This window comes from Leptonychotes weddellii, chromosome 16 (genome assembly GCF_054177405.1).
Source record: "Leptonychotes weddellii isolate Sample4059 chromosome 16, ASM5417740v2, whole genome shotgun sequence".
NCBI classification, from domain to species: Eukaryota; Metazoa; Chordata; class Mammalia; order Carnivora; family Phocidae; genus Leptonychotes; species Leptonychotes weddellii.
Genome location: NC_138384.1, coordinates 23,828,081 through 23,850,097, shown reverse-complemented (window position 1 = coordinate 23,850,097; position 22,017 = coordinate 23,828,081). Strand labels below are relative to the sequence as shown.

The following is a 22,017-nucleotide window of genomic DNA, read 5'->3' as shown; positions in this document are numbered from 1 at the left end:
CAATAATCAAAACCAGAAGTATATGTAGAAGTTAACAGCAAATTCTTTCTCTCTACCTTAAAAAGTGGTAGATTCTTTTCCAAAAACTGCACACTGTAAATGTCTTGATGAGAGCTGCCACTTTTTATTAATCTTTAAAGCCACTTTTTATTACTCTTTAAAGAATCTATCTCCAAAATGATAGGAATCTCTCATTCTGTAATAAATTATCTAAGAAAAATTATCTTTCTAAATTAAGGCAGGATAGGTACCTTTTGTGAAGAGGTCTAATGTATACCACTGAATTTCAAAAAAGAGTACAGAGGAGATTCTGCACACCAAGAGCTCTAGTCTTTGAAAAGATGCCCCAGCAGAACAGAATATCATAGCTGCTACTTAAAAAGGGGGGGGGGGGGGATGTGAAATAAAGAGTACAAAATACGTAAAAATTATAGTAGCCACATCAGGGCTATACACATAAAAAACACCTTTGAAATAGTATTACAAAGATCTGTTCTACAACTCTGTGCCATCAGGGCCATCCTGCAAATAACTGGTTCAACACCTCAATTGAGGTTTTGTACAAATAAATTTACTATCAAGATTAACTGAAAACAGCAGCTAGGCAAATACTGTGAACTAATATTCAGCAGGCTTAATAACATGATCTCCAGCCGCAAAAGAGCATCCTCACCTAACAACTTGTGTGTGTGCGTGTGCACGTGCCGGGTAGAGAGGGGTTAAATAGGTCTACCACTAGAGAAAGGATTCAAATACTAAGACATAACTTTCTTTTCCTTGAACTGTTTGGAACTTTACCTTCAGATTAGGAGTGAATGGGTCTGGGAGCCTCATATTTCTTGGGAAGGCACTCAGGATGAGATTTCTTAGCTGAATACAATTAGGTGGGATCACATCACAGAATCCGTAATGGTAATCACAAAGGAACTCAGGGAAATCATGCAAAAGAACCAGCAGCACTCTCAAAGTGCCCTATTTTTAAAAAACGAGAAAAACATTGGCTGTTTTCCAAACAAAGTTAGGAAATGATAGTAACATTTATACTATTATGAATGTAACTTAAGTAAAACTTAAGTTACAAATTACAGGTTTTTTACCAAAATATTTACATCTGGAAATCACCAAAAACTAGTTTTGGGGAGTTTATACCTTAAATGTGTATGCTGTAAGAGGCTGGCAAATATTAACTAATTAATTAAAAGACATAAGGTTCTGATTTCAGAAGCTGGAAAAAACAGCTTATGAAAACCAAGAAAGTAAAAGAGCCAAAATCAATTACATGTTTTAAAAAGTACTGAAGGAGGGCGAATCAAAGCTGATTCTTTGAAAAGATTAAAATCCAGGCCTAGATGGCTTTACTGGCAAGATCTTCATTATAAATATTTAAGGGAAAATGAATACAATTTTCACGATCTCAAAAATAAATTTAAAAAGAGAATTTTTTCCAACTCCTTTAATGAGATTTGCATACTCTTGGTACCAAAACTTGATGTGTGTGAAAAATCACACAAAAATCATAAATATTAGAAATAGAAATCACAGTGATCCCATTTAATGATTTTTAAAACTCAACAAATTATGAATAGAAGGGCATTTCCTTATTCAGATAATGGTATCCAGATTTATAAAAACATTATACTTAATGGTGAATTACTAAAAATCATTAAGGAGACGATCTTCTACTCACTGCACTGGAGTTACTGGCCACTGCAATAAGGCAAGTAAAAGTAAAACAAAAACCCACTGTTATATGTAAATACTGTGAAATACTTCTCAGGATGCCTAGGCGGCTCAGTCAGTTAAGCCTCCGCCTTCAGCTAAGGTTATGATCCCAGAGTCCTGGGATTTAGTCCCACACTGGGCTCCTGACTCAGTGGCAAGCTGCTTCTCCCTTTACCTGCTGCTCGCCGTGCTTGTGCACGCAATTGCACTAGCAAATAATCTTTAAAAAAAAAAAAAAGAATACACGTCTCCCCAAAAAAGACATAGATAAACTCTCAGAAAAAGTAAATTTAGCAAGGTATACAGCTACAAGGTAGCTGGCCAATATACAAAAATAATTTTGTTTCTATATGCTGCCAACAAATAAAATATTTAAAAGGTATTTTACAATTTCACAAAAAACATCAAATATCTAAAGATAATTCGCTGAAAACCTCTACGCTGGAAAACTACAAAGCATTGCAGAGTAAAATTAAAGACCTAACTAAAATACACATGTTCAGGATTGAAAGGCTCAATATTATTAAGAGATCTATTCTCTCCAAAGTGATCTACAGATCCACTGCAATCTCAAGCTAAATCCCAGCCAGCTTCCAGAAGTCAAGCTGACTGTGCAGTTCTTTATGCAATGACAAATGACACAAAATAGCCAAAATAATCTTTAGAAGAGAACAAAGTTAAAGAGGATTTACTCTGCTGATTACTCTGGCTTTATACTAAGTCTTACAAATCAAGGTAGTGTGGTACTGGCCTAGGAACAGATAAACAGATCAACTAAAGAGACACCCATACACAGTCAATTATTTTGACAAAGGTGCCCCAATCAATTCAATAGGGAATGAAGAATGGTACTGAAAAGCCTTGTATTACTTATTGGGGTGGGAGTATAAGGAAGGAGGAGAAAATAAACCTCACCATACACAAAAAGAAATCTGAGACAGATCTTAACACCTAAACATAAAAGCCAAGATAACATGGGTTATTGGGTGGTGAACAGAGTGCATGCAGAAGAGATTGCAATTTGGGATTGGCAAAGATTTCTTACATGAGATACAAAAGCCAACATTTAATGAAAGCGAAAACTTGATCATTTTTACACATTAAAATAAAAGTTTCTAATCCTCAAAAGACACCTTACTTTTAAGGGAATGAAAAGGTAAGCCACAAGAGTGGGAAATGTCTGATATTGTATCAAAGGGCTTATATCCAGAATAAATGAAGAATTCCTATCAAAAAAATAAGAAAAACACAGATAATCTACTGGAAAGATCAGCAAAAAACTGTAAAAGGAACATCACTAAAGTATATCCAAATGGCCAATGTACTCATTAAGAAAAAAAAAAAAAAAGGATATGCAAAATAAATCCACAATGAGATCCTACTGCACAACTGCCAAAATGGCTAAAACAAAAAGCAGACAATACCAGGTATATGTTGGTGTAAGAGTTAATGGACACACATAATTTTGTAAAACTAGCAGTATCTATTAAAGTTGAACCTATGATTACCCATACCCTGTTTGGGGACTGGTTATGAAGTACATCTGATTTTTGTACTTTTCTGAGTATCTGTTATCCTTTAAAAACTTAATAGAAAAATTGGGGTACCTGGGTGGATCAGTTGGTTAAGCATGTGACTTCAGCTCAGGTCATGATTTCAGGGCTAGTCCTACATCGGGCTCCCCCTCTCCCTTTCCCTCTGCCCTTCCCCTCCACGTTCTCTCTCAAATAATTTTTTTAAAAAGCTTAATAAAAAAAAATTAGGCCTCATATTCCCAGTTGACAGTGTTTAAATAACTTTAAGTTCAAATTATTTTTAACTTGGGGCGCCTGGGTGGCTCAGCCGTTTAGCGTCTGCCTTCGGCTCAGGTCATGATCCCACCAGGGTCCTGGGATAGAGCCCTACATCGGGCTCCTTGCTCAGCAGGGAAGCCTGCTTCTCCCTCTCCCACTCCCCCGCTTGTGTTCCCTCTCTCGCTGTCTCTCTCTCTCTGTCAAAAAATAAAAATTTAAAAAAAAAAATTTATTTTTAACTTATAACTGCAAATTAATTACCTTATAGAGGATTTGCATAGGTTTGGTGAGTTCCACATTTCTAAGGAAAGGTGCTAAATATTTGAATAAATCAATCAGTAGCTGTGCATACATAGGCCATCCCTGAAAGAAAGAAATATACATGAGCCATAATTATACTCAGCTGTTGTTCTACCACCAAAAAGTTGCCCAAGCAGCTACACTGTGACTTACTATCTTCTTCATACTAACATAACTAGAGAATACGGACTTAAGTATCTCAGTTAAAGACTGGCATGAAAAAGGAGTAAGAATAATTATGCCAATAGTGAGAAATATATTTAAAACAAAATGGCTCCAGGGGTGCCCGGGGGGCTCAGTTGGTTGAGCAACTAACTCTCGATTTCGGCTCAGGTTGTGATCTCAGGGTCAGGAGACCTAGCTCCCTGTCCAGCTCCCCACTCAGTGGGGAGTCTGCTTGAGTTTCTCTCCCTCTGATCCTCCCCCCACCATGCTTGCATGTGTTCGCTTTCTAAAGATAAATAAATCTTCGGGTCGCCTGGGTGGCTCAATTGGTTAAACGACTGCCTTCCGCTCAGGTCATGATCCTGGAGTCCCGGGATCGAGTCCCGCATCGGGCTCCCCGCTCAGCGGGGAGCCTGCTTCTCCCTCTGACCCTACCCCCTCTCATGCTCTCTGTCTCTCATTCTCTCTCTCTCAAATAAATAAAATCTTTTAATTAATAAATAAATAAATAAATCTTCAAGGGGAGCACGGAGCGGGGAGAGTGGTCCGGGCCTCCAGAAATTTGAGGACATAGAGAGGTCCTTGTTCCTATAAGCAAAATTTAAAGAGGACGAGGAAACTTTGAGAAAATTTCAGACACAACACAAAACAGTCAACTAAGAAACTGACAGAGGTCTGTTTTCTTAATTCCTTCTTTTAACTAAGTCCTAGGTCTCAACCATTTCTTTTCCCACTTCCAACTCCTGTCCAATAACCTGATCCAGTTTACAAAAAGCTCACAACACAAATCCTCTTATTTTCAGCCAAATGTGGCCTGTCATCATCTCCCAATTATACAAATTATGTTCATTTTTGGACAATTTTATTATGTTACAGTGTTCCTTCTCCTGGAATACCAAATAAAACCCACTCCATTTAAGGATTATCTCACTTTCTTTTTTTTTGCCAACCACATAAGTAGTCACATTTTCTTCTTAAGGGCTAATCAAGGATGCTTTCTACAGTATTCATTTGCCATTTAATTACAAGATGGGAGAGAAACCTCTCATGTTAACTGTGTTTATTTGCAATTACACTTTAAAAACTCTTTACTAGGACTTGATCCTAGTTTCTTCAAATATAGACCAGTGGTCTTCATCACCCTTGAGAGTGAGAGCTTTAGCATTTAGAGAACTTGTAAAACTGGCAGGTTCTAGAGCTCCATTTGGTTTTATACAAAGGTTCTCCAAGGTTTTGACTTTTTTTTAAAAAGTTCTTAAGTGAGATTAACACATGGCTCACAACAGACTTGGAGGAGCAATACCCTAATTACTGAAGAACGGCTTCTAGGCAGAGGCAGCCAAATATTGGTTAAATCTTCTCCGTAACCTTCCTACACATTAAATAATTCTTAACTAAGCCTGGAAGAAGTATGATTATTACTAAATGACTAAGAGTGCTAACAGTAAGCTCCAAGTAGTTACAGTCTTCATCTGTAGGAGATAAACTGCAGCCACACCTTCTGCTGTGGCGTATGTGCCAGCATTCTTGCAATAAATATCCGATGAGAGATCAGTTCAAGCCAGGCATACACAAAGCCAGGAGCTTTGGTAGGCCTCAAGATGTGGAATGTATTGCTGAAAGAAAAAGACCTTCGTCAGAAGCAAGGTCCAACTTAAATATAGTAAACACATCAATGTAAGTAGAAAACATTTAAGCTATTTTTCAAATCAACATGCCTCAAATCCACAAGAATACTACTTCTCAAATTTTACCACTAAAATAGCAAACCTTAAGGAGAAATCTCTATTAAATTCACTAATACTCACCAGAAAGCTGTAAGTGTCTGGAAATTAATGGTTTCCAATACATGCTCAGGTGCATTGAGTTCCAAGAGCAGCATGATAAATATCCGATGGTAGGGAAGCTGCTGAAATTCACTTTGCCGAACATCATGATCTTGGAGGAGAACTCCCACTACTATACCAAGGACCTAAAGAGTACACAGATTAGAGCCTGTAAATCATAAAGATAATTCACTTACCACTCACTAGACATGCTTTCTTATTGTACTCTTATGCCCCACATATGCCACACGAATACACAATTACGTGCTGGCAGCCAAAGGGGCCATACACTGGTTTGATGTGGCCTGCAGAATTTTGTATTTTCTTTGAATTTCAATAATCTTCGGCCAGAACTGTATACTCTCCACAAACCCACTGGTTTTCCTAAAGCTCTAAAAATGAGCATGGTACATTATATTCTAATATGTTAATACGATCTAAAAACCTAATTCTTCTGGTCTGATGTGAAGCTGACAAGAGGCAAAATGGTTTATACTTCTCTTGACATTTAGTAGATGGAGGGGCCAGGAACGATCTTAGGCTGCAGAAGTGTTTCATACAAAGAACCACCCTGCATTCCACTTGATTTTCCCACTGAAGAGTGAGGGACAGGATAACCTGTGTGTAATTACCCAAGACCAAACTCTTAAGTTTGTTTTTGCAGTTTTAATGGTCAAATTTCCAGGAACTCCACTCCGTATGTCAAAACAAAACTATATTTTGTTCCTTTTCAGAAAATCAAGACAACTGCAATGTTACCCCTGGTGTCTGAGTTGCGAATCTATTATCAGTGGACATGTCTAGCCATCCCATTCACAGTGATTCTGTATACAGGCGAAAATTTTATTTTATCTAAATATCTTCCAATGTAGTCATTACCAAACATTAACACAATGAAATATGCTGTTCTCCCCACCACCTTGCGTCTTTTAGTTAAAGCAACACACTCTTCTAAAATTTAGTGATTATGTTTATTTATAATACTACCTATGAATTTAATTTCAGGACAGAAAAAGGGATGTTTACAAAATGTTTTGGGGAACAGGTTGGGCCCTGAGAACCACTGATGCAGATTTCAAGTGTACCAAGACTAAGGCAAAAAAGAAGTTCAGACCTTGTTCAGCAGATTAATCTTTGTGACAGTGTTGGTGGCCTCCCCTGAGTGCTTTACTAGCAGTGCAATGAGTCGGACAAAGGCATCCAGGTTGTGATAGCACTTGGCTCGGATCATGGTGGGATTAGCAGCAGGATTGTGCTGCTGCTCTGCCTGAGCACGGTAACTGATCTCAACACACATTTCAGTACACAGACGAAAGAACCTCGTTATGAGGTCATCAGTCTTCAGGATTCCTTGCTGGTGCATCTACCAAGGGAACAACAACAACAAAAATATAGATAGATAGATAGATAAAAACAAAAAACCCAGTGAGATAATACACATAAATTTTAAATTTTCATGCTTAAGAGGTATTCTCTCATTTATTCCTTGTCACATTTCTAATTCTTACTTTTAAAAAGGTGTCATGAAAATGACTTCTCCATTAAGGACCGATGACAGAATTCTTCAGTTTTAAGTTTAATGGAGAATAGAAAAGATGGAAGTTGAGAAAGAGATAATAACATGACAATTTTGAACAACAGTCCACAGCCAAATAATGTGGAAATTTAACTAGGCAAATAAACCAACTTTCAGGAACCCACTAAAATCATATAAAGACATTCTTGCCAATTCATATTTCTCCCAAGTAGGAAGTTAAATGACATATATTTCATATTTTACTTTCCCACAGAATTTAAGATAATTTCTTCCAAATGACTCAACCAATAACGAAATTTTTGAAACTCCAACTAGCTGCAACAGGAAATTCAAGTAATAATTTGTACGATATGTGTGTATCAAAGAAAATAGCCACAGATCGTATCTGGCTATTTTAATGAAAACTGAAATTCATTTTAATGTATACTCAGTTTAAAATAAAATGTTGTTTTAAAGGATAAAAGTACAAATTTTATGACATATGATTTGGAAGTGAGGCAGAGCAGGTAAGTTATTTGGCTAGTACAAAAGGAGGAAGCAGTATAATAAGGGTTAAGGCTGCAGAGGGAGAGGGAGGTCAGTGCTTACTTAAAGAAACCAAGCCCAGAATGAAAACTTAACCATCATCTTGGAAACTTTAAAACAATTTCACTGTCCCTTGATAAGCAATAAAATAACTGAACTGATATTAATGTACCCTAGGCAAGGTCAGCAGAGGGATTTTGTACATTGAAATCTGAAAAACTAATAGGGGGAGGTAACGAAGACAAACTGCTGTGATCAAGAGGGAGCGCAAGGAGGAAAGAATTCTCAAAAGGATGCAAAAGAGAACAGAAAAATATAAATTATCCTTGTTTAAACAGAGAGAAGAAACAAGAGTAATTAAGCCAACAGAAGAGCTGAGACAGGTGCCACATCCATACCCATGAAATACTGATGATCACAAAAACCAACTGATTCAAAGTTCTTCTATTCAAATCAAAAATCAAACTATAAATATTCAATAACGCCTTAGCAATGAGGTATATTTTAGAATTTTTTAGGGTACAGACCTACTTAGTATGATTTATTTAACTAACATTCCTCTTGAAAAGTAAATCCTATTTCTAACTTCAAAAACTCAAATCAGCTCTTCCACATCGTCATTTATTTGATAATAGATCTAATTTGCAATCTTTCTTTGGTAGCACTCCTAAACTTTCATCTCGATTTAAAGAAATACAACAATCTGCAGAAATAAGCAGATAAACAAGTATCTCTCCCTGAATAAACATTACAATAGTTCTACTAAAGGAATTCTAAGGCCAGATCAGCGCAAGTACCATTCTTGCCATTAAGTAATATGATTAGGACACAGTGACTACTGGGTATGAATCTCTCCCAGTGGCTGAAAACAGACAGTAATGATCAAAAACAGAATGCTAAATGGTACTACAGCTCTCTTCCTACATCATCGTCTTTTCATCCTGTTCACAAATATTCTTTCCAAACCTAATTATTCTAGGAACTTGCTTCCTAACACTTTAACTTGAAGTCCAATTTAGATCAAATCGAATAAAAATAAATACTGGGAACTATTTTCCAAAAGAACACGTCAATCAGTTTTAGGTAAATAAACTACTTAATTTAGAAAACATAATAAAAGGCTCCACCATTTAAATATTTAAGTTTTTTTTTGTTTTATTTTTTTAAAAACATGAGCTATTATGAGAATTTTATTTATTAGCCCATAATCCCCTCAACTATTGATTATCAAGTTAGTAAAATTACAACATACATCTGGCAATTTCATTATTCATTATCTGATCCACTGTACTTTGTAACTATGACAACTGAAATGGAGTAAGTAGAACTAAAGGGGACATGAAATGTTTAATTTACTGGTTAGGGTCCAAAGATGAGGAAAAGAAATAAGCTTTATCAATTTAACAGAGTAATGATGACAATTTTTGGTTTACATGAGTATGGAGGTTTACTGTAACCACAGGTACATAATACTGAGCTTAAATATCGGAGGCATCACACCCTACTTATGTTGAATAAAAAGCACCTTTCTTTCCAAAAGCTCTACCTGTCCAACAAACGCAGAGAAAGCTTTGGTACTGTCACGGCCAGCTGCTGCTGAATGGTAGAGATTCACCCATTCCCTCAGAAGATACTCTGCCTTCTCCCTCAGGCCTGGAGGATCATCGTACTCTGAGGCTTGAGATATTCCAGAATGCATCATAAAGTTAGGGCCTCCATGAGCACGATCAATCATTGCTTCATAGTTGGATCGCACTACTTCCATCAGCTGGGGCAATCTAGTACAATAAATCCAGAATGAAAATCAGTCTACTTACGGTTGTGATTTCACAGACATACAGCTGGACAATTTGTAAAGAGAAACCACAACAGTGATTTCTGTATTTAAACAAAACTACCCTTGGTCTCTGTTTACACATAACCACATAATACACAAATGACTGACCTTGGTTAAGCCACTTCTTGACCCCCAAAAATTGTGCCTGTTGAAATGGAGCTGATGTTCATAGTCAACAAATACTCACTGTGTGCCTACCATGTGCCATGGTTTGTTATTTATCTTAATCTCAACAATTCTTTGAGATATTATTTCTATTTTATTCAAGAACAGGTAAGTCAACTTACCCCTAAACTCACATTTTAAAGCAGCAGCACATTTTAAGCACCAGGGCTTAAGCTAGGACTCTTGACACCAAGTCTAGCTCTGTATGTACTGCTTGCCCTACAGCAAGAAGGCTTGGCAGTTAGTTAAGTTTTCATACTTCAAGGGACACTAGCCCTCACTAAGGCTTCCCACTTATTGTAGGTACAGTTTTAACAGGTAATGTTAGTAAATCTGCATTCATTGCTAAAGCTCCTTCATAGACTGAATATACAAAGATCCCAAAACACTTCATCCTCACCCTTCTGGAGCATTGCCTCTGGAGTGAGCATTAATCCTCATGAGAGTTTCAATGGTGTGGAATAGATCTGCCTCAGTAACATGAGCAACACTCCTTTCATCCACCAACAGGATTTTTACCAATTGCATAGCAAATGCCACAGCCATGTAGTTTAAACCATTCTCCATTGACTGGCAACACAGAAAGCACAATGTAAGATAGATAACACTTACAGCAAACACACTTCCCAACTAACCAGAGTCCCTTTTCCTGTTTAAGAAAATTCCTTCCAGGGCGCCTGGGTGGCTCAGTTGGTTAAGCGACTGCCTTCGGCTCAGGTCATGATCCTGGAGTCCCAGGATCGAGTCTCGCATCGGGCTCCCTGCTCGGCAGGGAGCCTGCTTCTCCCTCTGACCCTCCCCCCTCTCATGTGCTTGCTCTCTCTCATTCTCTCTGTCTCAAATAAATAAATAAAATCTTTAAAAAAAAAAGAAAAAGAAAAAAGAAAATTCCTTCCATACCTGAGCTAGGTGAAGATCATACTGCTGCATATTAACCAAATGATTGCGAATGAGCAACTCCACTGCTTCCACATTGTATTTATATTCATCCCGACATTCAATTAGGCACCTAGAAAAAAGTATTTCTTTAAAGGCCTAACCATGCTGTATCAAGTAAAATAAAGAACCCATTTTATTCAACAGTAATTTGTTCCAAATTAAGGATGCTTTGAGAACCAACTGCAAATTAGTATCTAAGATTCAATACAGCCAATAATGAAGTAGGACAGCCCAGTGTTAAAACTCAAGCTTTGGGGCACCTGGGTGGCTCAGTCGTTAAGCGTCTACCTTCGGCTCAGGTCATGATCCCAGGGTCCTGGGATCGAGCCCCACATCGGGCTCCCTGCTCAGCGGGAAGCCTGCTTCTCCCTCTCCCACTCCCCCTGCTTGTGTTCCCTCTCTCGCTGTGTGTGTCTCTGTCAAGTAAATAATCTTTACCCCTCCCTCAAAAAAACACAACAAAAAAACCTCAAGCTTTGCTCTCAAAGCCTAGAAAACAAAGCATTCCGTTTAAGACATTGAAATATTTATATATGAACACCACTGCTATGAAATCATTGAAACCTTTAAAAACCAATTTATCCCCCAAAGCAAGGTACTGGTTTTCCATATTCATCATGGGCACCAAATGGGAAAGGGCCAAGCAATCAACTATTCTCACTACTCAAAATTGGAACAAATGCCCCACTTACCTTCCAGAAAAAGGGAATCTCGGGACATAAACAGGGCATGTATGTTAGAAAACAGCCCAACAAATAGTACTCTTCTAAGATGGCTACTGACCTTGTGATCTGTTTGTTACACCATGGAGACCCATATGCCCGGCCATCCTGAAGAGCTTTTAAGACCAGAAGGTGGCACTCCCTGTAGCGTAGCAACAGGTCAGCATCAGCACCACTCGTGGCATCTAGTAAACCCTCTACAGCCTATGGAAGAAAAACGGTATTCACAAACATGGAAAATACAGTACATGATCCAACTATCAAAGCCAAAAACCAAACCTTAACAAAAACTACAACACAGCTTCTAAAGCCTCCAGTTAACAATGTCTGCACTCACCAAAACGCTTTTCACTTACCCTGACACACACACTAAGTTCTACCTAGTTTATATTCATTGTGTTCTTCACACGAAAGGCCCCACTGTCCTACACAGTCAAAATCCAATGCTCCCCGCCAACCCTCCCACATCACCCAAGTACTTGGGATCAACCTATTCCTCCAAATCTGAAGTGCTATCTATTAAAGTTTCTTAACTTACTAAAGTATTTTCAAAAGATCTTAATGAAAAAATTTTTTCCCACTTCACCATCAGTAACTGTCACAACTACATTCTACTCTAGAGAAAAAAATTACCTACTTATTACCAAAAAGAACTTGTTTTATCTAATTTTAAAATCTTAAGATAACCTAAGGAGATGATTGTGCGGATCACTACATTTACAAACCTAGTCTATTCTTTAAAGTAACATTTAAGGGGCGCCTGGGTGGCTCAGTCATTAAGCGTCTGCCTTCAGCTTAGGTCATGATACCAGGGTCCTGGATCGAGCCCTGCATTGGGCTCCCTGCCCTGCGGGAAGCCTGCTTCTCCCTCTCCCACTCCCCCTGCTTGTGTTCCTGCTCTTGCTATCTCTCTGTCAAATAAATAAATAAAATCTTTTTTTTTTTTTTAAAGATTTTATCTATTTATTCATGAGAGACAGAGAGAGAGAGAGGCAGAGGGAGAAGCAGGCTCCCAAGGAGCAGGGAGCCCGATGCGGGACTCGATCCCAGGACTCTGGGATCATGACCTGAGCCGAAGGCAGACGCCCAACCATCTGAGCCACCCAGGCGCCCTAAATAAAATCTTTAAAAAAAAAAAAAAGTAACATTTAAGAACTAACCTTCTGGAGCAATCCAAGAGCAGCTATGGCATCCCGAGAGTTTCGAGATAATACTACAACCTCCAAAAGACTTCTAAGAGCCTGAGCTTGAGGATTCATGGCCAACGTTGGTGGGATAGCATGTAGGTGCTGCTCCAATTCTGTAATGCACTTATCATAAATCTGAGCTACATCATCTGTTGCCCAAGCTTGCTGTTTTAGAGAAGGAAACAACCAAGAAATTGATAAGCAAAAATTTTTAAGATTTTTCATTGGCTTGTAGAGCAATTAAAGTCTTTTAGTATGTTTACTCCCCTGAATTTTTTTTTTTTTTCCATCAAAACACAGCCTTCCTGAACTATTCAATCTTAATAACATTAGGTGGGGCAATGCAAAGCAGGGATAAGGGGAGGGGTATTTCACTTGACTGAGGAAAACCCATCAGACATCAACACAATCAAGTAATCAAAGCAAGCAAAAAATAAATAATGGGATAGGATACAGCCTAGGAAATTAGGTAATACAAACCATGGAAAAATACAGTACTGAGTTCAAGTGTCAAAGCCTGATAGAATAACAACAACACAGCATCATTTCTGTGTTAAACCTATCAAAGATGCAGATCCGAATCTATTCCTGAGAACATATTGGACAAACCCAAATCAGGCCATTCTAGAAAATAACTGGCCTATTATCTGCAGAAGTGTCAAAGTGATGAAAGATGAGGAAAAAGTGATGTGCTATCCGAGATTAACCTGGGTTAAATTTTAAAAATATAACTAATTAAAATGTATGATTCTGAAATAGGTCCTTTTACTATAAAAAGGTGATATTGGGACACTTCATAAAACCTGAAAGAGGTCTAAGGATTAGGTATTAATGTATCCGTGTTAACTTCCTGATTTTAATAGCTGTACTACAGAATGTCTTTTTAGATGACACATACCAAAGTCTTGAAGAGTGATTGGGTCATCAGGGTCAGTATCTTATATTCAAACGGTTCAGGGGGAAAATGTTTCCCCATTCCTACAACTTCAACTTTTCTATAGATAATTATTTCAAATTCTTAGAAAATGTTTTTACAAAAAACAGGTGAAGCCATGGGGATCACCATGTAAATTCCTCTAGTCAGGCAAAACATGAAAATCAACCTCATGGGTTTAAAAAAAAAAAAAAAAAAAGTCCCCCCATATGCCATGTTCATCTGATACAAAGAATACCTATACTCAACAACTGTGGTAAGTTTTCCCCCTATAACTTAAGCTCACAGGAAGCAAGTGACAGATTAACAGATAAAAACATTCAAATTACAATGTAAAACATTCAATTTAATCCAACCCAACGATTTACCTTCATGGGTTGAGCTAAAAATCCTGTGGGCTGACTTAAATCATTTGTGGGCAAGAAGCCAGGCACATTGCGTGCAAACTCTTCATAAACAGCCAGCTGCTTTGGGTCCACACCACCAACCTGGAAAGAAGAAAACTTATTTTGACAGGATCCTCTTTACAAAACTGAAGGCAAGTTTTTTCAAACTGCGAAGTTTGCATAGGAGTAAGCACAGGGGTTCTGAGAAGGGACACAGGAGTCACTACAACATATTGATGTGGCATGCATGATTAAGTATGCATGCATTTGCACACAATTCCCAGTGTTTCCCATTTCCCTGAATCCTGTCAAGAGTCCCCTTCATTTAGAAATTCATTTGAGTTTTTCCACTGGAAAATGCCTCAAATAGGACCATACCAAGTGCCATTCTCCAATGGAACTGGTAAAAATGATCAGATTTCTCATATCATCTTCTCACCAATAAGTAAATAGCAATAAAAACTTAAGTACCAGAAGGGAGGACCAAGTTGTAAAACACAAAAACAGGGACATGAACTATGGTAGCACTTCAACTGGGAGGTACATACATCTAAGGTTATCTTTAAAATATATACATATATATAAGATTTTATCTTTAAATAATCTTTTAAAGTAATATTATCTTTAGGGCGCCTGGGTGGCTCAGTTGGTTGGGCGACTGCCTTCGGCTCAGGTCATGATCCTGGAGTCCCGGGATCGAGTCCCGCATCGGGCTCCCTGCTCGGCGGGGGGTCTGCTTCTCCCTCTGACCCTCCCCCCTCTCATGTGCTCTCTCTCATTCTCTCTCTCTCAAATAAATAAATAAAATCTTTAAAAATAAATAAATAAATAAAGTAATATTATCTTTAAATAATCCCTCATGTGGAGCTTGAACTCCATCCCTGAGATCAAGAGTCGCACGCTCTACCAATTGAGCCAGCCAGGCACCCCTATCTAAAGTTATCTTTATGCCTTCTCCACAGGTAGCCTTCAAATGATATGCTTCTGAGGTGGAATCTGTCTCAGAAACATGTAACATTTAACCCCATTGTCTTAGTCTTAGTGAAGTTTAAGCAACAAGAACAGAAAGAAAAAGAGGGGCAGAGAGAAACAAAGCCCCCAATTCTCACTTTCAGCCTGATTTGCTCTGGCATCCGCTCAGCTTGGTATGTTAACACAACAGGATCACAGTACCTGCGCCCTTCTTGCCTAGCATGTTTTCTCAGCTCAAATTCCTGCAAATAAAAAAAGTCACTGAGGTTCTTGTTATGAGGCATTTTCTTAAATAGAAAAAGAAATACTTAAATGGCAAACGCTAAACACTTACAGTTGCTAATCTCTTGTCCATCTCAGGGCCTGCTTTTTCTACTGCAGTCTTCTGAATAAAACAGCAAGCTAATTCACAATTGTCCTGAGCTAACTGAGCAGCTGCCTGATCCATCATTTCCCTTTGTTGTGGGGATGCAGTCTATTGGAAGGGGAACAGACAAAAAACAATTTAACGTTTTCTGTGGATGGACAAGACAGATAAGAAAATAGGAAATACAGTGCCTAGACAAATTTTAAAAGTTCTGACTCGACTTATGACTCATTAGCTGTGACCATGAAATAGCCTAATAATCCTCTTCATCTGTATACAAGATGAAAATACTACTCACCCAAAACATTTTACTTATCAGGCTATTGTGAAAATGGTGAACAATATGGGAACAGTAAAGCAGTTTAAAAGAAAGTCATTATTAACCATGACATGTTAAGACCCAAAATTAGTAACTGAGTTACTTGAAGAGTATGTGCTTGTGTGTGTGTGTGTGTGCACGCCCATACAAAGTCACTTTCCATTGTTTTGTACTGTCCTATTCCAAGTGCTTTAATCTAAATTCTTAATGATAAACCAAGATTGTTAACTTGGGCATTTTTTTAAATCCTTCATTTCTTTAAAACAATAAATATTTGGATATCTATTATCTGCCGAACACTGTGTTGAGGACATAATAGTGAACAAAAGCAAACACGATGCTTCACCTCACAGAATTTACAATCTAAGAGAAAGGAAGATATCAAACCAATTTGGTGATGTGCAAAGAAAAAGAACCTCTTTCAGACAAGCAGTAAGGAACTGTGTACTACACCAAGAACATAATCAACGTACACGAAGGGCTGAGGCAAAACTGTTTTTCAGGTTGGTAGATATGCTCATTAGCAAAGGTTCCCTGCAGGTAATCATAGCCATTCCAGCTGTTAAGTTACGCATCATGTGATGAGCTGCTATTCGCATTCGAGATTCCTCAGAATCCAGGGCAAAATCCTTCCTGACTATTTGCTCACAAGTAGTCATGGCAATCTTAATTGATCGATCCACCACAGGATGGACCAGCTCCTGGACAGCCCGTTCAATCGCCTGGCGCACACACTGCTTCAACTGTGGATGGGCCTGAAACAAGGGAATCTAGGTGGGAAAAAACAAGTTAAGTCAACAGCTTGTTTAAGTAAGACAACCCAACTTCCATCAGTAATCACACCCAAGATTTTGAAAGTTGCTTCAATATTAACCATTAACTACCAATTTCTACTTTAAGTTAACCAATGAAAAACACAGGAAATAGAAGCTAAGCTACAAAGAGAACAGTATTCAGTATTCCTTATGATACATGATAATAGGTCTTCAATTTTTTAAAAGTCTGATGGGCAAATTTTTTATTATCAGATGCATCACATGCTTGCTTAGTTAAAATTAAAACCTGTGGCTTAAATACTCTTTTTTTTAAGATTTTTTATTTATTTGAGAGAAAGAGAGAGCACGCGAGCACATGAGCCGGGGCAGAGGCAGAGCGAGAAGCAGACTCCCTGCTGAGTGGGGAGCCCAAAGCAGAGGCTCAATCCCAGGACCCCAGGACCATGACCTGAGCTGAAAGCAGTTGCTTAACAAACTGAACCACCCACACGCCCCAAGTGGCTGAAATACTCTTAAAGTGATTTCTTTAGTTGGAGAAATGCAAATCAATCAAGTTTATAGAGAAAAGGATTTCTTAAAAAAAAAAAAAAAATTACTACAAATAATTCCTCAGAATAGCAAACATTTACACTACCATACATTGAAGCCATTTTGGTTCACTTGAAAGACTATTTCCAATCTTTTATCTCTAATACCAACTATGCCCTAATACTCACTTGGTCTCTCTAACTTAACAACCTTGTAAGAAATTTTTACAATACTCATGATGGATATACAAAAGTATTCAGATTACTGACAGTGTTATAAAGGGGAACCACAATTTCTAGATCTAGCCCCCACCCCCACCCCCACCAAAAAACACAGGACGGGCGGCAGGTTAAAATATCTCTTTCAAAATCCTTTTATGTCCTTTAAATAAAGAGAGGCTCAATGTATTAATGTTACTCCTGTATTTGTGAACATCTTCAGTTTCTAAACAACAAAGACCATGAATACTCCAAGTATCTGATTCTGAACAACTGTTAAGCAGAATCAAAGAAGATAATCATCACTCTGAACACACAGAGTAAAATACTACCTTTTAAGTATAGGAATTTTATATGACTTCAAACCAAACTTCCTCCTAGAACCAGCCTACAGAAATATAACTGAAGCATTAAGACCTACTTCTAGACCCTGGCCTGGAGATTCTACATACACACACAGGAATCAGCTCAGTTCAAACTATCTGCCAAAAGAAAGGGCGTAATGCAAGGCTAACGGTGGCATGATAATGAAAATGAAGAGCAAAAAGCTGTGAACACATGAACAATCTTTTGCCCTGTGGAAGGAATTCCTGGCGATTGTGATTATATTGCCAGCTGATTAGTATTTAGGTATGAGGAACAAATACAGATGATGTCTAGTCACAATAACTACTTTTAGAGTAGAAAAAAATCTAAGCTGTACTACACAGCAGTTTCCAATTCCTGCTCTCTGCACAAAAGCCTACAACCTAAGAGTCCAGAAGAAAGGGGCAGAAGAAACGTAAGGTGACCAGCTCATCTCGTCACAAAGCAGGACATGGGGGATGAAGCGGTATTTACTTACCGTTGGATTGAGGGTAATGTGTGGTGCCAGGCCTGCAAGGGAATAGACGTTGATGTCGTGGTAGCTATACTGTGGTTGTGGTGGCACCGTGGCTGTGCAAGTGGTACTGGTAGCTGGTGTGGTAGAAGTTGCTACATGTTGAGAGAGAAAGTAAGAGCTAGTAAAAAGCACACGTTTTGATTTTACCGTAACATAAGCAGGGTATCAAAGTGGTCTTTCATTAAATTAACTAGAGTAGTCTCTTGGAGGACTCAGAATGGCACAGGTCACATTTTTTCCACCCTAAAATACAAGAAAATTTCTAGTGTTTTAATAGAGATTTGAACAAAGTGTGTCAAACTATGTCAGTGCCAGTGCCCTAGAGCAACTAAACCAACCGTAAGGACGTGCTACATTAGTAAGTCCAAGCCTTGCTGGATTACTCTTTATTACAGGTATCTAATTCCAGTCTAGTCTGTTCCCTGGTTTCACTTGGAGATTCTCAGCTCCTGAGGACTGAGAGAGAATGGAAAGCTGGCTTATTCTAACACGCCCCCAATCTTTTCTTCAACATTCCTACGGTCCCCACACTTCCAATCTACAAAATGCAAGTATAATAATTCACTCCCTGGGCAGGTCTGGCTGGTAGTCTGACCAGCCCAAGATTTGAGAAATAACACAGACCATCATGCCATGCAGTTCCTTCTGAGACCGCAGTGTAAAAGATAACCTGGCTTAACTGGGATATGATTAATGACGCTTAATTAAGAATGCCACAGGAATTCTAATACCCAAGACGATGCCTACATATTACTAACTTTTCCTTAATAATTTAGGTGGCTCACCAAAAAGTATACAAAATTTCAGCACATTATGTGGAAAATTACAACTTGCTATATATGCATGAAGATGCACCATTTAAGAAAACATTCTGGTAAGCAGAGGGCTAATTATCACACTTACTTGTGGTTGTGATGGGAGGGAGTTCTTCTGGCTGCTTGACATCTTTCTTTGGAGCAGAGAGTTGCTCATCTAAGTTCTTTAGGCGATCTTTATCCTTTAGGAGGTTTCCAGGTTTTAGCTCATTGATGTCTAATGCAAGGTTCTTACAGAGGACCTCAATCTCAAACTTCAAGTTCAACTGCATAATTCAAATATTCGAACAGAATTTTAAAAATAAAAATGTAGCTTTAGTCACAATATATACTACTCTCACCCAAATGTTACCGTGCTTCCCCCAAATATACTCTACCTTTCCTGTAAATTTTAATAATGTGAAGGCAAAGAATGTTCTAAAGGATAAAGAAGCAACAAATTTACCTTTAAGTCATGTTCCTGATGTAGCTCTGCTAATACATTCATAATTGCCATCGTCCACGGGTTGGGTGGCCTAAAAACCTAAAGAAAAACTATTATGTTAAGGTGGCCCCCAAATCATCCTTTAATTTGTATTATTTAAAACAGTTAAGCATTTATACCTATGTGGCCATAACAAAACCCTTGGGTTTCCCATCTATATCATATTTTAGGAAAACACCAAAACCCAAAGCCATCCTTTAAAATCATGCTACCTTAGCCTCTCAAACTGGAAATCCAAGTGTCTCTGAGGAAGACTGAACTACCTCTATGTTCACAGGAACTAAGGATATAATCTCTTGCCCTTTTGCTGAAACAAACTAACTCTTACAAATTAACCATCGATAAAGTAATATAATCTACTCACCACACTACGAATGCTAGATTCTAAGACTTTGGCAACGAAGGGCACTACGTAGAGCAACTCTTGCTGTCCTTTAACATAAGCCTCTAGCAGCAAAGATTTTACATCCAAGTCCTAGAATAAGAAAAGTATTTTTAAAAGCTGGAAATATACCTCAAACCCCTCACAAAACTCATTCCCAAATTAGGAATCAGTATAATATGACCCTTGCCTTACAAAAACGGATGACAGTCAGACCTTACTGGCTTTTGTTTATCCTGCTAAACAATCATGAGCATGCAGTTAGATTCAAAACATGGGCCAAATGCTTACAAACACCCAATCATCATTAAAATAACCCCAAATAAAGTCAAGATTTTTAGACATAATATGCTGTATGAACATTCTAAGTTTTACATGAACCCCTGGAACTCACAGTGTGTAAGATGGGTTTATTTTTAGCTAGTGTGATCATTCCTAGCCAATGTCCCAAATTCTTCAGCAAAGAACGATCTGAAAAATTTGCTGCAGCTTTATCAGAGGTCAGGAGCACCTGAAATGGTATAGGATTTAGAAAGATAGAAAATGAGGAAAAAATTCTCAATGTTTGAGAATTCCACCTTATCCTACGTTAAAAATGAGCCCTCAATTCCGAGAACATGCCCCCAAAGTAGATCTATTCCATATTATCAGAGTGTAACTACATAAGGTTAAGGGGTCATGTGTAGTCCTACAGGAAAGTATTTGAAAACTGAAAATTTTAGCGAGGTTTGAAGCAGACACCCAAAGTGCAAATCTAGTTTTGAAGAGCAAAATTCAATTCAAATGATGATTAAAGCTATGCTTCCGAGTCCTTCAAGACAATAAGCATATGGAGAAATGTAACCGTAACCAATATCACAGTATCTACTGCAGTCTTTAGCATTATCCAGGTCACTATGTATCTCTATAGAAAACTAAAATAGCTTTCTGAAATACAATAATAATGCTTAAATGCTTCTTTTACATTTTCTAGAATACCTATTTATTTCATTAATACACTTCTTTTAAAATTTCTAGAATACCTATTTCATAAATTCTCTAGTTCTTACTTTCCTAAGGGGCACATAACCATCGCCTGAGTATGTTTTGGGGCACATACATACATACATCTGCAACATGTTACCCCTTAAAATCTATGGCTATGAAGTTGTAACTTAAATCTGTTTAAAAGAATCTCGAAATTTTGCTCCAGAATATGTGCATACTTTCATAGCGTAATCACCACTGCCATCAGATAAAAAACGGTGCATATGTTCCTAAACTCTATTCAGCAACAGCAGAATGGCACGAGGTCAGCTGTGCAACAGAAAGAGCCAGGAATTCTTTTGCACTACAGCGTAACCAAGAATGGGGAAAATTCCCATCCACAGGTTTAAATATAGTGCTGGTTCCCAAACCAATGCCCCAAGTTATTCATCAAAGAATGATTACAGCTGTGTACTGGTTTTCGTGAAACATTACTCTTCCTGAGAAAATACCTAGTTTTATGGAACAAGTGTTAGCACATTAGGAAAACTCTGACTCTGAACTTCTGAGAATCCTTCACAATGGCTATTCCACAAATAAGGCTAGAGTACAGAGATATGTGGAACTTGAGAAGACATCAAAGACTCAGTGTCTCTGTAATAGCAAAAGTTATTAACAATCTAAATATCCGTTAGCAATAAATATACATACAACTGATTTCTGTAAGACTATTAAAAAGAACCTGAGGGACTAGGGGCGCCTGGGTTACTCAGTTGGTTAAGCGACTGCCTTCGGCTCAGGTCATGATCCTGGAGTCCCGGGATCGAGTCCCGCATCGGGCTCCCTGCTCGGCAGGGAGTCTGCTTCTCCCTCTGACCCTCCTCCCTCTCATGCTCTCTGTCTCTCATTCTCTCTCTCTCAAATAAATAAATAAAATCTTTAAAAAAAAAAAAAAAAAAGAACCTGAGGGACTAGAGCTGAGAACATATTACAAATATAAAGAGGAGACATGAACAAAGAAAGATTTAAAACCATGCATGGAATGATGAAAAATTCAGAATAGTAGTTACTTTCAAAGTAAACAGTCTATATAACTAAATTCTTCATGACATGTAGCTCCACATTTGAAACAAACGCTAGAACAACTTTCACAGGTAACCTAATATAGACAACATATAGAAAAACAGCCAACACCTCCCCAAAAATTCTGCTTGTACAATCAAGTATTTCCAAATTCAAAACAGTAATGAAAAGAAATACAAAACTAAA

At 38.0% G+C, this 22,017-nt stretch overlaps 1 protein-coding gene, 1 long non-coding RNA gene and 1 other non-coding gene across 9 annotated transcripts in view; all 3 read right to left on the bottom strand.

The window, feature by feature from the left end:
• The window catches only part of CNOT1 (CCR4-NOT transcription complex subunit 1), a 95,033-nt gene that overhangs the window by 5,585 nt on the left and 67,431 nt on the right, over positions 1-22,017 (bottom strand). For 3 of the 7 annotated variants that reach the window (XM_031027585.1, XM_031027587.2, XM_031027586.2), the window contains exons 26-44: positions 20,177-20,293; positions 19,765-19,875; positions 19,362-19,439; positions 19,005-19,182; positions 18,063-18,193; positions 16,170-16,466; positions 15,345-15,485; positions 15,148-15,252; positions 14,021-14,140; positions 12,692-12,883; positions 11,593-11,735; positions 10,771-10,879; positions 10,271-10,440; positions 9,394-9,646; positions 6,921-7,169; positions 5,789-5,952; positions 5,479-5,596; positions 3,777-3,878; positions 799-972 (exon numbers count right to left, since the gene is read on the bottom strand). In XM_031027585.1, coding sequence (XP_030883445.1) covers positions 799-972; positions 3,777-3,878; positions 5,479-5,596; positions 5,789-5,952; positions 6,921-7,169; positions 9,394-9,646; positions 10,271-10,440; positions 10,771-10,879; positions 11,593-11,735; positions 12,692-12,883; positions 14,021-14,140; positions 15,148-15,252; positions 15,345-15,485; positions 16,170-16,466; positions 18,063-18,193; positions 19,005-19,182; positions 19,362-19,439; positions 19,765-19,875; positions 20,177-20,293 — 2,952 coding nt within the window. Of the gene's footprint in view, positions 1-798; positions 973-3,776; positions 3,879-5,478; positions 5,597-5,788; positions 5,953-6,920; positions 7,170-9,393; positions 9,647-10,270; positions 10,441-10,770; positions 10,880-11,592; positions 11,736-12,691; positions 12,884-14,020; positions 14,141-15,147; positions 15,272-15,344; positions 15,486-16,169; positions 16,467-18,062; positions 18,194-19,004; positions 19,183-19,361; positions 19,440-19,764; positions 19,876-20,176; positions 20,294-22,017 lie in introns of those variants that run through there. The other 4 variants (XM_006732804.3, XM_006732805.3, XM_031027588.2 and 1 more) reach the window with 2 other exon arrangements.
• LOC145717547 (uncharacterized) lies at positions 20,532-22,017 on the bottom strand. Its single transcript, XR_014140845.1, has 2 exons — positions 21,712-22,017; positions 20,532-21,490 (listed from the first exon to the last, which is right to left on the bottom strand). It is a non-coding gene; the product is annotated as an uncharacterized LOC145717547 (long non-coding RNA).
• LOC115940755 (small nucleolar RNA SNORA46) lies at positions 21,031-21,168 on the bottom strand. Its single transcript, XR_004075490.1, has one exon. It is a non-coding gene; the product is annotated as a small nucleolar RNA SNORA46 (small nucleolar RNA).